This window comes from Vicia villosa, linkage group LG4 (assembly GCF_029867415.1).
Source record: "Vicia villosa cultivar HV-30 ecotype Madison, WI linkage group LG4, Vvil1.0, whole genome shotgun sequence".
Lineage (NCBI taxonomy): Eukaryota > Viridiplantae > Streptophyta > Magnoliopsida > Fabales > Fabaceae > Vicia > Vicia villosa.
Window position 1 is genome coordinate 197,062,968 of NC_081183.1, and position 17,563 is coordinate 197,080,530.

General features: G+C 35.0%; 2 protein-coding genes across 2 annotated transcripts; one reads left to right on the plus strand and one right to left on the minus strand.

The window, feature by feature from the left end:
- The first annotated feature begins 439 nt into the window (after nt 1-439).
- On the plus strand, nt 440-4,127 carry LOC131596705 (uncharacterized). Its single transcript, XM_058869446.1, has 11 exons — nt 440-953; nt 1,048-1,248; nt 1,343-1,419; nt 1,544-1,706; nt 1,816-2,412; nt 2,582-2,962; nt 3,079-3,154; nt 3,244-3,307; nt 3,401-3,536; nt 3,616-3,729; nt 3,822-4,127. Exons 1-11 carry the CDS (start codon nt 528-530, stop codon nt 3,885-3,887), a joined length of 2,301 nt encoding a protein of 766 aa, XP_058725429.1. The 5' UTR covers nt 440-527; the 3' UTR covers nt 3,888-4,127.
- Nucleotides 4,128-4,960: 833 nt separating this feature from the next.
- LOC131596706 (uncharacterized) lies at nt 4,961-14,634 on the minus strand. Its single transcript, XM_058869447.1, has 15 exons — nt 14,479-14,634; nt 14,127-14,404; nt 13,930-14,038; nt 13,602-13,713; nt 12,563-12,648; nt 12,205-12,276; nt 7,085-7,153; nt 6,904-6,984; nt 6,705-6,824; nt 6,544-6,618; nt 6,345-6,425; nt 5,982-6,055; nt 5,820-5,880; nt 5,360-5,415; nt 4,961-5,215 (listed from the first exon to the last, which is right to left on the minus strand). The coding sequence occupies exons 1-15, from the start codon at nt 14,581-14,583 to the stop codon at nt 5,134-5,136; spliced, it is 1,461 nt and encodes a 486-aa protein (XP_058725430.1). The 5' UTR covers nt 14,584-14,634; the 3' UTR covers nt 4,961-5,133.
- Between the last annotated feature and the right edge of the window lie 2,929 nt (nt 14,635-17,563).

Genomic DNA, 17,563 nt, shown 5'->3' on the forward strand with positions numbered 1-17,563 from the left:
AATATTTAAAATTGAAAACTATATTATAATTGACTTAATTCTAGTCTAAATTAAAATGAAATACTGAAATTATAAATAGGATATGTCTAAGCAATTTAGTAAAACAAATAGAAAAAAAGAAAAAAAGGAAAATTAAGATAAAAAGTACGTAATTAAAAATTATAAAAGGATATGGATGAAAAGTTTAAAAAGAAAAAAAGAAAAAGGAAAATTATAAAAAGGAAAATTGAAAGAAAGAAAGTACGTAATTAAAAATTGTCAACAAAATTAAGATAAAAACATATATATAGAAGTTTATTTAAAAAAAGGATATGGATGATATTTTTTTTTTTTGGTAACGGATATGGATGATATTTTGTTGGCGTTTGAAGGGAACAAAAAATGGTTCAAGTATTTAAAAGTGAAGAATATAAAAATAGAATAAAATATCCTACACAAGACAATGGTTAAAAATGGCGACATAATCCCATGAGTTTGAATGATAAAGGAAACTCTGTCAACTATTTAAAGCGTCTAACTAACCAAACATGTTGTCATTTTCACGTTTCGTTCCTCGTTTTTTCACATTATCACCATTCAAATCTCATTCTTCTTCTTCTACATTCCTCAACACAACAACAATGGGTTCACTTTCTGTCTTTGAACAACAAACCATTCAATATCCTATTCTTCGTAGAGATGACTCCGTTGTTGACAACTATCACGGTGTTGACATTCCCGACCCTTACCGGTGGCTTGAAAATCCTGATGCAGAAGAAGTTAAAGAGTTTGTACAACAACAGGTTGCTTTAACGGATTCAGTGTTGAAGACAATCGATGTTAGAGCTAAACTTGGTGATACAATCAAAAAAGTATATGATCATCCTCGTTATAGTGCTCCTTTCAAAAGAGATGATAAATACTTTTACTTTCATAATACTGGTCTTCAATCTCAGAGTGTCCTCTATGTTCAGGTTACCTTTCACTTTCACATTTTGTATATATACTATATAGTTGCCAAAAAGTCATGTAGATAGATATTTATGAATTCATGAATATTAATTTCAGGATAGTTTGGAGGGTGAAGCAGAGGTTTTGCTTGACCCTAATGTTCTCAGTGAAGATGGCACAGTTTCACTCAACAGCTTATCTGTTAGCAAAGATGCTAAGTTTTTGGCTTATGGACTCAGTTCCAGTGGTAGTGATTGGGCTACTATAAAGGTCATGCGTGTTCATGACAAGGTTGTGCAACCTGATACTTTGTCTTGGGTGAGTAGTAATAAAAATAATACTATCTCATACTGTTTTAATAATCATAGTAATGAATCATGATTGATTGTGTTTCATTTTCAATTTCATTCAGGTGAAGTTTTCTTCTACTAGTTGGACACATGATAGCAAAGGTTTCTTTTACAGCCGCTTTCCGGCTCCAACAATCAAGTGAGTCATTTCTGTCAAATTCATATTAACAGTCAGTGAATCATAGTGCTTCTGATGATGGTAGGAAGGACTAGGGTCAGTTTTGTGTTTTCTTGATTGAGTGTTTTGCTAATTTATAATGTAGGGATGGAGATGTAGTAGATGCTGGGACTGAGACTGATACTAACCTTTATCATGAGCTATATTATCATTTTCTCGGTACCGATCAATCACAAGATATTCTGTGCTGGAGAGATCCTCACAACCCTAAATATATGTTTGATGGAACTGTCACCGATGACGGAAAGGTACCAATTTTGATTGGACATGTGCATTAGTGTGACCAAGTATGCAAATCTTTTTATATATATAACTTGAAATTTCGTAAGAAACTAACTGTTTTATTTGATTTTGCAGTATGTTATTCTCATTATTTCAGAGGGGTGTGATCCAGTCAACAAAATATATTACTTCGACTTGTCGGAACTTCCTGATGGTTTGGAAGGTTTTCGAAATGAGAAATCCTTCCTCCCTTTTGTCAAGCTTATTGATAACTTTGATGCAAGTTATGAACCTGTTGCAAATGATGACACTGTGTTTACATTTTTGACTAATAAAGATGCTCCAAAATATAAACTAGTCCGGGTTGATTTGAAAGAACCAAATACTTGGACTGATGTTATTCAAGAATCTGAAACAGATGTGCTCAAGTCAGCATTTGCTGTAAACGGTAACCAACTAATTGTGAGCTACTTGAGTGATGTGAAATTTGTTCTACAAGTAAGAGACTTAGAAACAGGTTCCCTGCAGCATCAAATACCAATTGACATTGGCACAGTTAGTGAAATTTCTGCAAGGCGTCAAGATAGTGTGGTTTTCATTGCCTTTTCAAGCTTTTTGACTCCTGGTATCATATATCAGTGTAACCTGGGGGGAACACAGATTCCTGATATGAAGATATTTCGTGAGATTGAGGTCCCTGGGTTTGATCGCTCAGAATTTCAGGTCAATCAGGTAAAAAATGAAACTCATTCATGTTCAAAGTTTGCATTATAAATTAGGCCCTATGAGATACCATTATTCTCTTATGAGTATGACCATTGTTGTCTCTTGGAATTTGTTTGTTTAATATATGTTTCATTTGGTTGCGTTTGATTATTTGATACGAAATAACACATTTCAGGTTTTTGTGCCTAGTAAAGACGGAACGAAGGTACCGATGTTCATTGTTGCAAGAAAGGATATAACTTTGAATGGTTCACACCCTTGTTTGTTATACGGATATGGTGGTTTTAACATCAGTCTTACACCAAATTTCAATGTCAGTCGTATTGTCATTGCAAGACATTTAGGTTCTGTTTTTTGCTTAGCAAATATTCGTGGTGGTGGAGAATACGGAGAGAAATGGCATAAAGCAGGAGCCCTTTCAAATAAGCAAACATGCTTTGACGACTTCATTTCTGCAGCTGAATACCTTGTATCTGCCGGTTATACCCAACCCAAAAAGTTATGCATCGAAGGTGGAAGCAATGGTGGACTTCTTGTTGGCGCTTGCATTAATCAGGTCTGAATCAATCTCTATTGAACTGCATTTGGTCTTTGTTTCTCCAATCCCATCCTTTGTATTGTGCCTCCAGTATTGAGCTTGCTGTATTCACTATTTCTCCCCATTTTGAACAGAGACCTGATCTTTTTGGTTGTGCACTGGCTCATGTTGGTGTTATGGACATGTTACGGTTCCACAAATTCACTATAGGTTTATTCTGATCTGCTCTTTGTAATGTATACTAATTAGTTATATTGTCATAGTAATGTCATATATTGTTTTGGTGCTTTGATATTCAGGTCATACTTGGACCACAGAATTTGGCAGTTCTGACAAGGAGGAAGAATTTCATTGGATAATCAAGTGAGTTTGGTTAAACCTGTCATTAAATATTAAGATGAAACTGTATATTATATAACACTAGATGAAAGTTTTGTTAATACTATGTTGTTTTAGGTACTCGCCATTGCATAATGTCCGGAGACCATGGGAACAACATCCAAATAAGTCAGTCCAGTATCCATCGACAATGCTATTGACAGCTGATCATGATGATCGTGTGGTGCCATTGCATTCATTGAAGCTATTAGCGGTTAGTCTGTTTTCTGTAATTTATGATTATATTTTGCAAGCTGCAAAACTTTTAACTTTGTATTCCAAATATTTATCAGACCTTGCAGCATGTCCTTGTCACTAGCCTGGATAAAAGTCCTCAGACGAACCCTATAATTGCTCGAATTGAATGCAATGCTGGACATGGAGCTGGACGTCCCACGCAGAAAATTGTAATAAATGTGTTTTCCTTTTAGCTTTATTTGGTAGTGTTGTATTATAATTATTGTCTTAGTAACTTATACTGATAAGTTGTTGACTGCAGATTGATGAAGCCGCTGACCGGTACGGTTTTATGGCAAAGATGTTAGAGGCTCATTGGATTGAGTAGAAAGGAACATCATTAGGTGATTTCTTGAATACTATACCAGCCATGGCAATGGACTATGAAGGCTTATTACTTTCAGTCATTTTTTTCTTTTATGGGGATGGGATGCTTAGTAGAAAAGTGATTATTGCCCTTTAAAAACATTGCACTACATGTATGAATTGTACACGAGCCCCCTTGTATATATTATTGAATGGAACAATTCCTCTTGAAATATTCAACCCCGTAATTATACATTTGTTAGCTCATCGCAGTGCACAAACTCGACAACTTCCAGGTTTTGTAAATTCATATCAAATATACATAGGAACATAAGAAACTCCACATAACATGGATCCAAACATACTACTGATTGTACGTATGATTCAACTTGTAAAGGAACCAAAATTAATACTGTTCCAATTTGGTTTTAAACTCACCTCAGTTTTATGAAAATGCATTCAAATATAAACCACTATGCATTCAATTCACATTTAGCTAAAATTTATTCATTCAAAATCAATTTTTTCAACCCATAACCAAACACAAGCTAGGATACTTGGATTCACATTTAGGAACAAAACTTTCTCAACTGGAAGTTGTTGATCACGTGTCTGTCATACAAACACGTGCATTTAGGAACAAAAGTTTCTCAACTATACAAACACTTGCATTTAGGAACAAAAGTTTCTCAACTGGAAGATGTTGATCAAGTGTCTATCATTCAAACACATAGCGCTATAGACTCATTCAGCCAATCAAAACTCAGTATTTAATTAGTTTAGATTTTTCTCATCAAATGACAAACACTTTCCATCATGAACCGGAGTTTGATGTTATGATTTGACTAAATGTAAAGAATTTGGAGGAAAAAAAGTGTATGTCTGGATTGGCGTCACAGTAAATCACCATAATTTTAGCAAAATTTTGGCAAAAGTTCACCGGTCACCACCATCCAAATATACATGATGTCTACAATGAAGTAATGAACACAGCAGTCGATTCCTGTTGACCATGTAATTCCTATTTAATCGAATTAATTGATTTTAAGTGTGCTACTTGTAAAGTGCATATCGACTTTTATACCACAAAAATAATTTAACTTCAATTATTTCAACTTACTTTTAGAATATCATTTCAAATATAAGGTCATGTTTAACATTAACTTTGCCTGCCTCAACAAAAATTAACTGTCAAAATCGGTCTATCTACTAAATCTAAATAAATCAGTAAGAACTAGGAAGATTTAAAATGGGGCCATGAGGTACCCTTAAGTCAGGAAACATTCCATCTTGATGTCTGTCACATCAAGTTGCAAAATTTCAGCTCTACATCCGAACATAGATCCAATGCTGCAAAAACAAATGTAACAAATAATGCATTTGCCAATAAGGTATGGTAGACAATAGCATTATATGTTTGTAAAACATAAAAACAGATGGAAGGAATACTTTTTTTTATTAATTCTCAGAAACCATGGGTGTTATTTGATATACCTAGGATGTGTGCGTCCAAGATCCCCATGAACGAATTCCTTGATGTAGGTCCCAGCCTGCACAATTGTATGAGTTTTTACAAATTAGGGAGTACAGATTTAGCTGTCCGTAACAACCAAGAATTATTGTTTAGTAGGAACGTGGGGGAATATAACTCGTGCTAGGTCCTCTAACTCAAACCACTCAATCCTAGTCTGGCCAAAATAGTAGTTAGTTACTCCATTGTAATCGTAAATTTATTTTGCCCAAATAAAATTTTGTACTTAAGATAAACCAGCTTAGATATGTTTTGCATATTTGTCACCATTCTTTGCCAATCAAATGTAAAGGCCTATGGCTGGCTGGATTGTGGCCACCGAGTTGGTGGTGTTAAAATCATCACTTTGTGTCTAGATCTAATTTAAAATTATTTCATTCATCGGGAATTTTTATTTGCCTACATGGGAATATAAAACAATACCTGTGTACATAGATGCAAAAGGAAATATTGGGAACTTCCAGCAATTGTCTCCATTTTCATCCTAAGATTTGACAAACAGAAGAGATGGCAAAATTTCAGTTACTAGTTTGAATCTGGCCTTAGTTATGAGCTTGGCATAAAACTGTCAATATATAGTCGTACCAATGAATGATTTTTTCACGTTCTAAAGGACTACGACGGTGTAGCACCCTGATTGGGGTCCTTTGCAAAACTTTCTGCATAAAACAAGAAAAAAAAATTGTCATTTTTATAATTACAAATTAAAACAAAAATATTAGCTAATATGCAAAAATCCATAAGAGATTATCCGAATGTTTATGAGCATTAGCCAATGCAAAAGGAACGTTGGGATGTAAATAATAAAAGATGACACATCTTGGCCTATATCAATCACACCGGGACCAAAATAGAAATATCGCCCTGCCAGTTTATGTTAAACTTTTTTTACAAAGTACAAGTTAGGTAACAACTTAACAAGTAATAAACAACAATAAAAAAACTCACCAAATCCTTGAGTGAAGACACGTGTTGATAATCTTCATCCTTCAGAGGACGAGAAATCCACACTAAAGCAGCATATTGCTTCTATACAATTTGAAGATTATAATAGTAAGGATGACTCAGATGAAAGACTCAAAGCTGCAAACCATTGACTATAAATTATAAAATAAAAAGTATACAATTAAAAAGAGAAATGCAAGACCTGCTTCTCAGCTTCTCCTTCACGCATGAGGTCCCAGCCATGACTGCCAACAAGTTTCAGATTTTTCACTCTAACCTACAAGAATACATGGTATTATGCATTTATTCACCGCGAAATAATTAACTGACATACAAATGTTACCAAATCGGCTACAGCCTTACCAATTTATTCTCCATGCTATTTATCTTTTTCTCTATATCTTTAACAAACTGTTCAGATGGGACTTGTCGTGCATTTTGCACCTCAACAAGGAATGGCCTGCCTAGGCCCAGCATTCGAACCTAGAAGAATAATTACATATCAGATAAGTTTATCCACCAATAAACTTATGACATAAATCAAAACCATGAGTCTTGGTACATCAATATCTTCTCTTCCGGCAGCATGAAACTTGAAACTATCAGCTTGGCATACTGGGAGGATGTTTCCACCAATTATTTCCTACATTGCAAGTATTCATTATTGTCATCTTGCACAGTCAACAATCAACTTTTAAAGAAAGTATTTTCCGGCAACAGAAATTTGCAAGAGTAGACAGTACCTCTACTGATGCTTCCCCCATTCTTTCATCGTCAATGATCCAACGTGATTGACTCACATTCCGCGAATACTGTGTGAAGGTATTGGTATAAAATTTAAGTTGCACAAGCTAGGTTAAATCTTGGTTAATCATCAATTTCTAAGTCATAGAAATATGCTCATATTCAGAAAAAACTATGGCAATTGTATTCAATATATGAGAATCGCTTTCTGTGACATTAAGTCATATAAGTCAAAGTCAAGAAAGCAAACTTGCAGATCACATTAAGTATCACACAGAAACAACTTCACACAATTTGCATGTATAATAATCACATCATAGCAGATCAGCATATCTAGACATGTAAGCTTATTGGTGCTACTTTTGAAGGGAGATCTGGTTGTAATATTTATTTTTATACCTACAGGTACCTTACATCAAAATAGACAGGTATGACACAAACAGGGAGAGGGAAAAGGCAGGAGAGACATAGCAAATCCATTACAGATCCAACAGTTTGGTCTTTAATCGGGTTGTTTCTGTTAATTAGTTGTTTTTGGACTGCATTAAGTTTTTATTTATTTGTCATTATTATTTATTTATCATTATTGTTTCAGTTTTGTTTTAGTCAATTAGTGGATGCTAAACTTTAGGAGCAAGTCTAGTCAGTTATTCCACGTTCCTAATGTGGTGGTGGTTAGTTTTACTTTTGTAAACACTATAAGTGTTCTGGCTAGTATGAATAAAATTCACAGTAAATTCCCATTTTCTCAATCTCTCTGCTATAATAAACCAACAACTGGTATCACAGCTTTCTTCTTACGGGACCTGTAAAAATGGAAACTGAAACAAGTTTCTCACAAGTTGCTCCACCCGTCTTTGATGGGGACAACTATGACCTTTGGGCAGTAAGAATGGAGTCTTACCTAGAGGCTTTAGACCTTTGGGAAGCCGTGGAAGAGGATTATGACGTTCCTCCGCTGCCGGATAATCCTACCATGGCACAACTAAAATATCACAAGGAGAAAAAAACTAGAAAGGCAAAAGCAAAATCGTGTCTTTTCGCTGGTGTTTCACAAACTGTTTTCACCAGAGTCATGACCCTCAAAACAGCGAAAGCCATCTGGGACTATTTGAAGGAAGAATATGCAGGAGATGAAAGGGTTCGAGGCATGCAAGTGTTGAACTTGATGAGGGAGTTCGAATTGCAAAAAATGAAAGATTCTGAGACAATCAAAGATTACTCAGATAGATTGCTCTCCATTGCAAATAAGGTTCGATTACTCGGTACTCAATTTGCTGATTCAAGAATTGTAGAAAAAATTCTGGTTACAGTGCCAGAGAGATACGAAGCATCAATAACTACTTTGGAGAATACAAAGGATCTGTCCAAAATCACCTTAGCAGGAGTGTTACATGCCTTGCAGGCGCAAGAGCAGCGAAGGCTTATGAGACAAGATCACGTGGTTGAAGGTGCTTTACCAGCCAAGCATCATGAAGTTGGAAGTAGTCAAAGCAAAGACAAAGGTAAAAAGAAAAATTACCCACCTTGTGAGCATTGCGGCAAAATGGGTCACCCACCGTTCAGATGTTGGAGAAGACCAGACGCAAAGTGCAACAAGGGCAATCAGCTTGGACATGAAGCTGTAATTTGCAAAAGCAAATTTCAACAACATGAAACCAATGCCAAGGTTGTAGAGCAAGATGAAGAAGATCAAATTTTTGTGGAGACATCCTTCTCAGCAAGGAGTAATTCTGAATGTTGGCTGATTGATAGTGGTTGTACAAACCACATGACATATGATAAAACTCTTTTCAAGGATTTGAAGCCTGTAAAATTCTCAAAAGTCAGAATTGGAAATGGTGACTATATTTCTGCAAAAGGAAAAGGAACCATTGTAATTCCAACTAGCTCAGGTATGAAAACAATCTCAGATGTTCTGTATGTGCCTGACATTGACCAAAATCTGCTTAGTGTGGGTCAATTGTTAGAAAAGGGATTTAAATTTTTTTTCGAAAATCAACACTGTCTTATCTTTGACACTACCGGTCGGGAGATTTTAAGGGTTAAAATGAGAGGTAAAAGCTTCTCATTTGATCCAATTGTGGAGGAGCAGACAGCTTACATCACTCAAGTTAGTCCCACTGAACTCTGGCATAAGCGACTTGGCCACTGTCATATTCAAAGGATGCTGAACATGAAGAGGAAAGATATGATTGAAGGTCTACCAATACTTTCTGATCATTTGCCAAATTGTAATGCCTGTCAATTTGGTAAACAAAACAGAATGTCATTTCCCAAAACAGTTTGGAGAGCCTCTCAAAAGCTACAACTCATTCACACAGATGTGGCAGGACCTCAAAGAACTCCATCGTTACAAGGTAGTCTATACTTTATTCTTTTCATAGATGATTTTACAAGAATGTGCTGGATTTTTTTCTTGAAATTCAAGCATGAAGTGGCTGGAGTCTTTGTAAAGTTCAAGAATATGGTGGAAAATCAAAGTGGTTGCAAGATACAACTTCTAAGATCAGATAATGGGAAGGAGTACACCTCAACACAATTTAATCTATTTTGTGAAGAAGCTGGTATTGTACATCAACTGACAACCCCATACACTCCAGAGCAAAATGGAGTTAGCGAAAGGAGAAATAGATCAGTAATGGAGATGGCCAGATGCATGCTGCATGAGAAAGAATTGCCAAAAGAATTTTGGGCCGAAGCGGCAAACACAGCCGTTTTTCTTCAAAATCGACTTCCATCCAAGGCTTTGAAAGACAAAACTCCTTTTGAGGCTTGGTATGGATATAAGCCTTCACTAACCTTTCTTAAAGTGTTTGGTTATGTCTGTTTTGCACATGTTCCACAGGTTAAGCGCGACAAGCTTGACAAGAAAGCAAATCCGGGTATTTTTGTGGGTTATAGTTCTGTTTCAAAAGCCTACAAAGTATATCATCCTCAAACAGGAAAGTTGACTGTTTCTAGGGATGTGAATTTCAATGAAGATCAACAATGGGATTGGAAGAACCGACAAAAAACAATTGGATTGTTTAACAATATTGAAGATGATTATGGCGGAAACCAAACAACAGAGTTGTGTCAGAATGAATTAGAAGATGACTCTCCTATTAGAGGCACAAGGCTGCTGTCAGACATTTATCAAAGATGCAATGTAGCAGTATGCGAACCTAGTTGTTGTGAGGAAGCACTCAAGGATCCAAAATGGAAAAAGGCAATGGAAGATGAGATTTCGATGATTCAAAAAAACAACACATGGGAGCTGGTTGACAAGCCTCAAGATAGAAAAGTTATTGGAGTTAAATGGGTTTTCAGAACAAAGCTTAATGCGGATTGCTCTATCAATAAATACAAGGCCAGACTTGTAGTAAAAGGGTATGCACAAATTTTTGGTGTTGATTATTTTGACACTTTTGCACCAGTGTCCAGATTAGATACAATTAGATTGGTGTTAGCCGTTGCTGCTCAACAAGGCTGGAAAGTATTCCAGTTAGATGTCAAATCAGCTTTTTTAAATGGAGTTTTACAAGAAGAGATATATGTGGAGCAGCCAGAGGGATTTGTTATGCATGGTGAAGAAGATAAAGTCTATCTACTCAAAAAAGCCCTTTATGGATTAAAACAAGCACCAAGAGCTTGGTACAGTAGGATAAATGAACACCTATTAAGCATAGGCTTTGTGAAAAGCTTATCTGAGGCCACTCTTTATGTAAAACATAAGGGAAAAAATTTTCTCATAGTTTCCCTCTATGTTGATGATCTTTTAGTGACTGGAGATGATACAAGGTTGGTTGAAGAATTCAAACAAGAAATGATGCAAGTTTTTGAAATGACAGATCTTGGTCTTATGTCTTATGTCTTATTTTCTTGGAATTGAGATCAAACAAAATGAGGATGATGTGTTCATATGTCAAAAAAAATATGCTAAGGAAATCTTTAAAAAATTTCAAATGGAGGAGTGCAAAGCGGTTAGCACACCAATGAATCAAAAGGAGAAGCTGAGCAAGGAAGATGGTGTTGACAAAGTTGATGAAGGCTATTACAGGAGCTTGATTGGATGTTTAATGTATCTCACTGCAACAAGGCCGGATATTTTGTTTGCTGTAAGTCTTCTCTCTCGTTTTATGCATTGTGCTAGTGAAATGCATTTAAAGGCAGCAAGAAGGGTATTGAGATATATTAAAGGTACTGTTGATTATGGTGTCCAGTTTGAGAGCTGTCAAAATTTCAAGTTATGTGGATTCTCTGATAGTGATTGGGCTGGATCTATTGATGACATGAAGAGCACTTCAGGATATTGTTTCAGTCTAGGCTCAGGAGTTTTTTTCATGGTGCACAAAGAAGCAGGAGACAGTAGCACAATCCACTGCAGAAGCTGAATTCATAGCAGCAACAGCAGCTGTAAATCAAGTTTTATGGCTGAAAAAGATCTTATGTGACTTACATCTCCAACAGAATCATAAGACAGAAGTGTTTATCGACAACCAGGCAGCAATTGCGATTTCAAAGGATCCTGTGTGTCATGGCAAGACTAAACATTTTAACATCAAGCTCTACTTCTTAAGAGAGATGCAGCAAAATGGAGAAGTGACTTTGATTTACTGCAGGTCAGAAGATCAATTGGCAGATTTGTTTACAAAGTCACTTCCTGTCAGCAAGTTTGAGCTATTGAGGCAGAAAATTGGAGTTTGCAGATCCTAAAGCAAGGAGGAGTGTTAATTAGTTGTTTTTGGACTGCATTAAGTTTTTATTTATTTGTCATTATTATTTATTTATCATTATTGTTTCAGTTTTGTTTTAGTCAATTAGTGGATGCTAAACTTTAGGAGCAAGTCTAGTCAGTTATTCCACGTTCCTAATGTGGTGGTGGTTAGTTTTACTTTTGTAAACACTATAAGTGTTCTGGCTAGTATGAATAAAATTCACAGTAAATTCCCATTTTCTCAATCTCTCTGCTATAATAAACCAACAGTTTCTAAATAAGGTCAATGATACCATTGTAAATTTTCCAACTCTATCCTGAAAATGTAAAAAATGTGACTACACCAGAGAAACTTGATATGATTAAGAGTTGCAATATGTTATTTTACTTAGAAAAATAGGGGAATAACAAATCCACTACCTTCAGGTATCTTCCACCAAAATATAAAGGTGCTCTATAGCAAAGGTAAGTAAAATGGCAAGGTTCATTTGCCTACAAAATAAGAAACATAAATTAGAAATAGAATTATATATAATCTTAATAATAGACAGTGAACAAATAGAGTCTGCGCCATTGGCTCAGAACTTTTGATTTTACTATGAAAGCAAAACAAACATCACTCCCATTGTCGAATGCTGATCCCCCAAACTGAGAAGGACTTACGATACAGATGAAATAGACAGAAAGCATACTAACAAAAATCAAATCATAGTGTAAAATAAGTAATTTAAACTTGCAAGATATGAATTTGGAACAAAGGAGGATAATCAAGAATTACCATTTCCAGCAAGAATTTACAGCAATCAGAGGATTCGTTTTCCGGCGAACTGCTAGAAGGCTTTTGTCCAACTAAATTGCATTCATCTATAAAAATGTCCAAATGGTCAATTCAAGGAATTGAGAAATTATTGGCAGGGTCTACACTATTGTAAAACCTACAGACAATCTTAGGGTCAGATGGATCAGAGTAATAGTTAAGAGTAGAACAAATTGGACATAAGACACTGTCTACAGGCATAAAACATGTATTGAGTCAAAACGGCCAACAACAACTCATAAGGGGAAATGAGTTTGGCTATTTAGTGTTTACATGTTAAGTAGAAGATAAAGGGGCCGAAATAATGTAGGACAGTGGAAGGAAAAAAATATCTACAAGGGACATTCTTCTTAACATTCATTTAATACAATTATTTGTTTATTGCACAACAGGCAATTTAGCTAAGTCAGGACACTATGCCGAAGTTTTTCAGCAAGAAACTGAATTACCAAGAGATACCAAAAAATGTTCTTTCGGTAGCAGCATTATATTACAAAGAGAAATAACAGGAACACCATATTTCGAACACAAGCTCTTCTATCATTTGAAATTCATATAGGTCCTGTAAAATTTATGTAAAACCCACTTTCAAAGTAGCAAGACCCATAAGAATTTTAACTAATGGGAGAGAATGTGTCACTGTTACTAGCAATCCTCTACTGTAAAAAGATATTGTTTCTTAAGAAAGATATGAAACAAAGGCACATTATCACAAGAGGAAAAATCAATGCACTTGTGCAAACAATGAACACTCATGAACATCTTGATAACTAAGAAAGAAAAGCCCAGCCCAGTCTAATAGCAACACAATAGAACGGCTAATGAATAATAGGTTTGTCCTAAAACAATTATACATAAAGTATAGTACTGAGAAAAAAGCATAGCTCAAATTGAAGTGCCAAAATGTAAAGTTAGTCAGATGACGAAAGATGTTTTTAATTTAAAAAAAAAAACAGTAAAGTAAATGTAACACATAGCACAGTGATAAAACTAGACATGCCTGTTTTTCTTCTCTTACAACTGTCAACATTATCCGAACATGATTTCTCAGCCTCTTTTGACACGCTGTATGTCAAACGGATGCGGAGAGAATCCGTACTTGATTTACATTCCTGAAAAACTTGATTTCTTTAGAGTTTTGTTCAAAAACAAATGAACTGAAAGATAATACCTTGACTCATGCAAAGAAAATGTACATTTAAGAACAAACAACTTTGTCTAAACAGGTGATGATCATTGAATAGTGCCATTTCCAATGATTTTAGTGATAAAAATGAATAAAATTAAAAGCTTCCTTTACAATTTCCCCACAAAAGAAATATACTGACCAGGAGATTTTGAAGAGGATGCATTATAGAAAATTTGAAGGCCTCCTTTGCAGATATGCAAGTGTCTTGGAACCAAGGTTGAGATCCATATTTGGTTTTCATGTATGAGCTAGAATAATTTGAAAATGATAATAACACATTGTTATGAATATGTAGAAGGTGAACGGAATAAGAGTAGTAATTGAAGAGGAGGTTACCGAAGAGAGTTATCGTTGTGTTGGATAATTTGTGGTATGGAAACTTCGAGGGAAAAGGAATCACAGTGATAGCCCTCACGTTTAACGAAATCGGAAATGAGGAGAGGAACATCGTCCGTTATACTAGTGTTGTCGTCATTGCGAAATCTAAACTGAAGGATACCTAAGCAGAGGGTGCAGAGTTTATCTGTTGGTGATTGAAGACCGAATAGCGAAGGTGAAGCATAGACAGTGGTGGCTTGGACGCCGAATACACGAAAGATGCAGCGCACGCATAACTGTGGCAAGAACAAAGCAATTAAAAAATTGAAATGAAAATGAATTGAATAGCACTAATAAGGAAGTAACAAACCCCGAGGGAGAACAAGTGGTTAACGGCGTCGGAAGGAAGAGACTGAACCACTTCTGTTAACTCGGCGGCGACTTGCACCAACTCCGGCTCCTTTTGTTCCTCCATTCTCCTCAACAAATCACTGCAAACCAATTAGTCTAGTCAAATTCAAATTATTAGTAATTTAGTACAAATTAAAAGAAAAAGAATAACAAATTTACTTTTTTTTTTTACTCAACAAATCTACTTATTGTTTTCAAATTTTAATAGAACATTAATTTCTAATTTTTTTGTGTCAAAAATATCTTTAGTTATTTAGTTTTAAAATGAAATCATTTGTTAAATATATTTTCAAAGATATGGCTTTTTTATTTTGACAATTTATAGTTATATAAAAATATGTTTAACAAATAAATTTATTTTAATGGAGACTTGAATGGTATGGAGCTACTAAACTCAATTCAAATAAAATATATTATTGACCATCTATTAAGAAATTTTGTAACTCACCGTACAAAATAAGTCGAGAGTGAGGTCTAAAGTCACTGTAGTATTCGAGGTGTTCACCTCAGCGTCCTAGAATGACGTAGTGATGTAATGTATCTCTAAGATCATTCTAACATACCTATTAATCAAGTATCTGGAAACACTTATGTATTCATATTGTGAGGTGCGATAAAAGATTATTCAACCCTTAAAACTCCAAGATCGTGGTGGTGACCAGAACTTATGATTCACTAAAACCATCTAAAGAGGAATCTGTCGATCAAAACTACAACTCCAACAATGACGATTCTATGCGCAGGAACTCGTCATCTTTGAGGTGTGTTGATAGAGACAAGTTTCACACTTCAATATTATTCATAATTAAGAAGGAACTAAGCGAAATGGTTCAAAATATGTGACACATCGCAACCCAAACACCATGAATATGACGAACAGGCAACATAGAAAACTGTAACGGTTATGGAAACCCATATTAGGAAGTTTAAGAAGAAACTAGAAATGGCCACAAAGAGCCGAAAGCAATGGAACAACAAATCTTGAGATGACGATATTAATGACAAAGTCACAAGCTCAAAGTCGGAGAGTGAAACATTGTCCCTACGCGAGTTGAGGCAAAATAGGATGAAATAAGGGTATAAACAGATAGAAAACATTTACTAACAAGAATGAGAAGAGAAAAAGAGATAAGTAGTTAGTAAGACAAATGACAAAAATAAAAGATATGTATAGAAATATCACAGTAGAGATTATTCTGATTTGCCCTAAACCACACTGTCTACTCTTGTTCCCCAAGAATTTCCTTTTGAGATTTTCACTGGAAAAATTGAGCTTTTGTACAGGTTGAGCCCAACAACCTTTCACAAACAACTCGAGCTTTTGCATTAGATCAACCCAATAACTTGTCACAAACAACCAAGAACTTTTATGCAAGATCAACCCAAACAACCTTAAACAAAACACCTAGAACTTTTACACACGTTCATGTCAACAACCTTAAACCATGTTTTTTTAACCAATTTAGCTTGCAACTTTCTCGAATTCCGAAACATGAATCTCTTCGGGTTCTTCCTCATTATCCCTACGCACGTGAGAGGTGACTCATCGGAGCAGAAGTGGATGTGAACATCCACTTCTTCTTCCTACGTTTTCAAACCCTCATTGACAGCTCAGCTCTCTCACACGCCAAGCAGAAGCAGTTTGCTTTGCCCTGCCTAATCTCATTCTATTCGGGTTCTCAGCTATTTTTTTGGAAAAAATTAATCAATACTCAAAGGGAAGGAACAAGAACAGGTTTGAAAAAATTTTTAAAAAAAATAACTCAGACATAAAAATACTTTTTTAACACTTCCGAAAACACATGCGACACTCATTTTTGAAGTTTCAATCTAAATTACCTAAAAATACAATTTTTACACCAAAGAGCCGCATTTTACAAGTTACACTTCAACCTATTTTATTTAAATGCTTCTAAACAATTTGTTATACAAATGCAAAGTAGAGCAAGAGATTCAAATAAACTTACTCAAATTTTGAGCTTTGAGAGTCTTTGATATAAGGAGTTGCAATTAATGAAAATGAGTAGAAATTAGTTTAAATGAGTTTTGAAGGTAAGGATTTTGGGATTTTTGGGTGTTTGAGTGTTTGAGTTTGAGACTAAAACAGAATGAGGGATTTCTGTCGTGGGTTTGATACATATACCATAATTCAGAGATACATCTCTGAAAAGCCTGAACACTTAAAAAAAAGTGGATTTATTCGGAGATGCATCTCCGAAACACCTCTGATCTTGATAAAAAAAATTCCGGATATACATATCTGAAAGCACCCAAAAAAATAAAATATGGTGCATTGGATATGCATCTCCGGATTTAGGAGATAAAATTGGAATTTCGCCATAGGCCACTAAAAAAGTTAAGGGGTGTAAAAAGAAATTTCCATTAAAGTTTGGTAAGGTCCGGAGATTAATCTAAAGATTACATTTTTAGAGATGAATGTATTTTCACGAAATGTATTAGTGTCTATTAGTAATGCATAGTGTGCATTAAGAACTCCTAATTTTTTTTTCACATGATTTCCTATCAATTTTCATTGGTGGTTAATTTTTTATTATCCCGTAGAAGTTTATTATTTTGTTTAATTTAAAATTAAAACTATATGATCAAGAGGATTATGTTACCTTTCTTAACTTTTCGGTGTATTGAACTGGACTGGAAAGAGAAAAATAGTTTCTTAAAAACCCACGCACAAGTTGCACTAGACATTGCATGTGCATATACAGTTAGATAATTGAGCTATTCATATAATTAACATGTAGACGCCATGCATACATACTTTAATAATTGTCTAATGACCCTAAACATTATTTAAAGCCGACTAAACTTATTTCTAATCATAGATTCGTGTTTAGTATGATAGATATTTGTGCTAAACACATAGATTATATGTATCCAGAAAGCATTGCAGCATTACCATGTGGAATCAAACTAAAACAAGTATTTTACTTATCAGAAAATATGCCAAACACTTGTAACATAAACATTACTAAAAAAATGTATAGAGCATTGTATTCTAACTGGTAATTGGACAAGAGACAATCAGA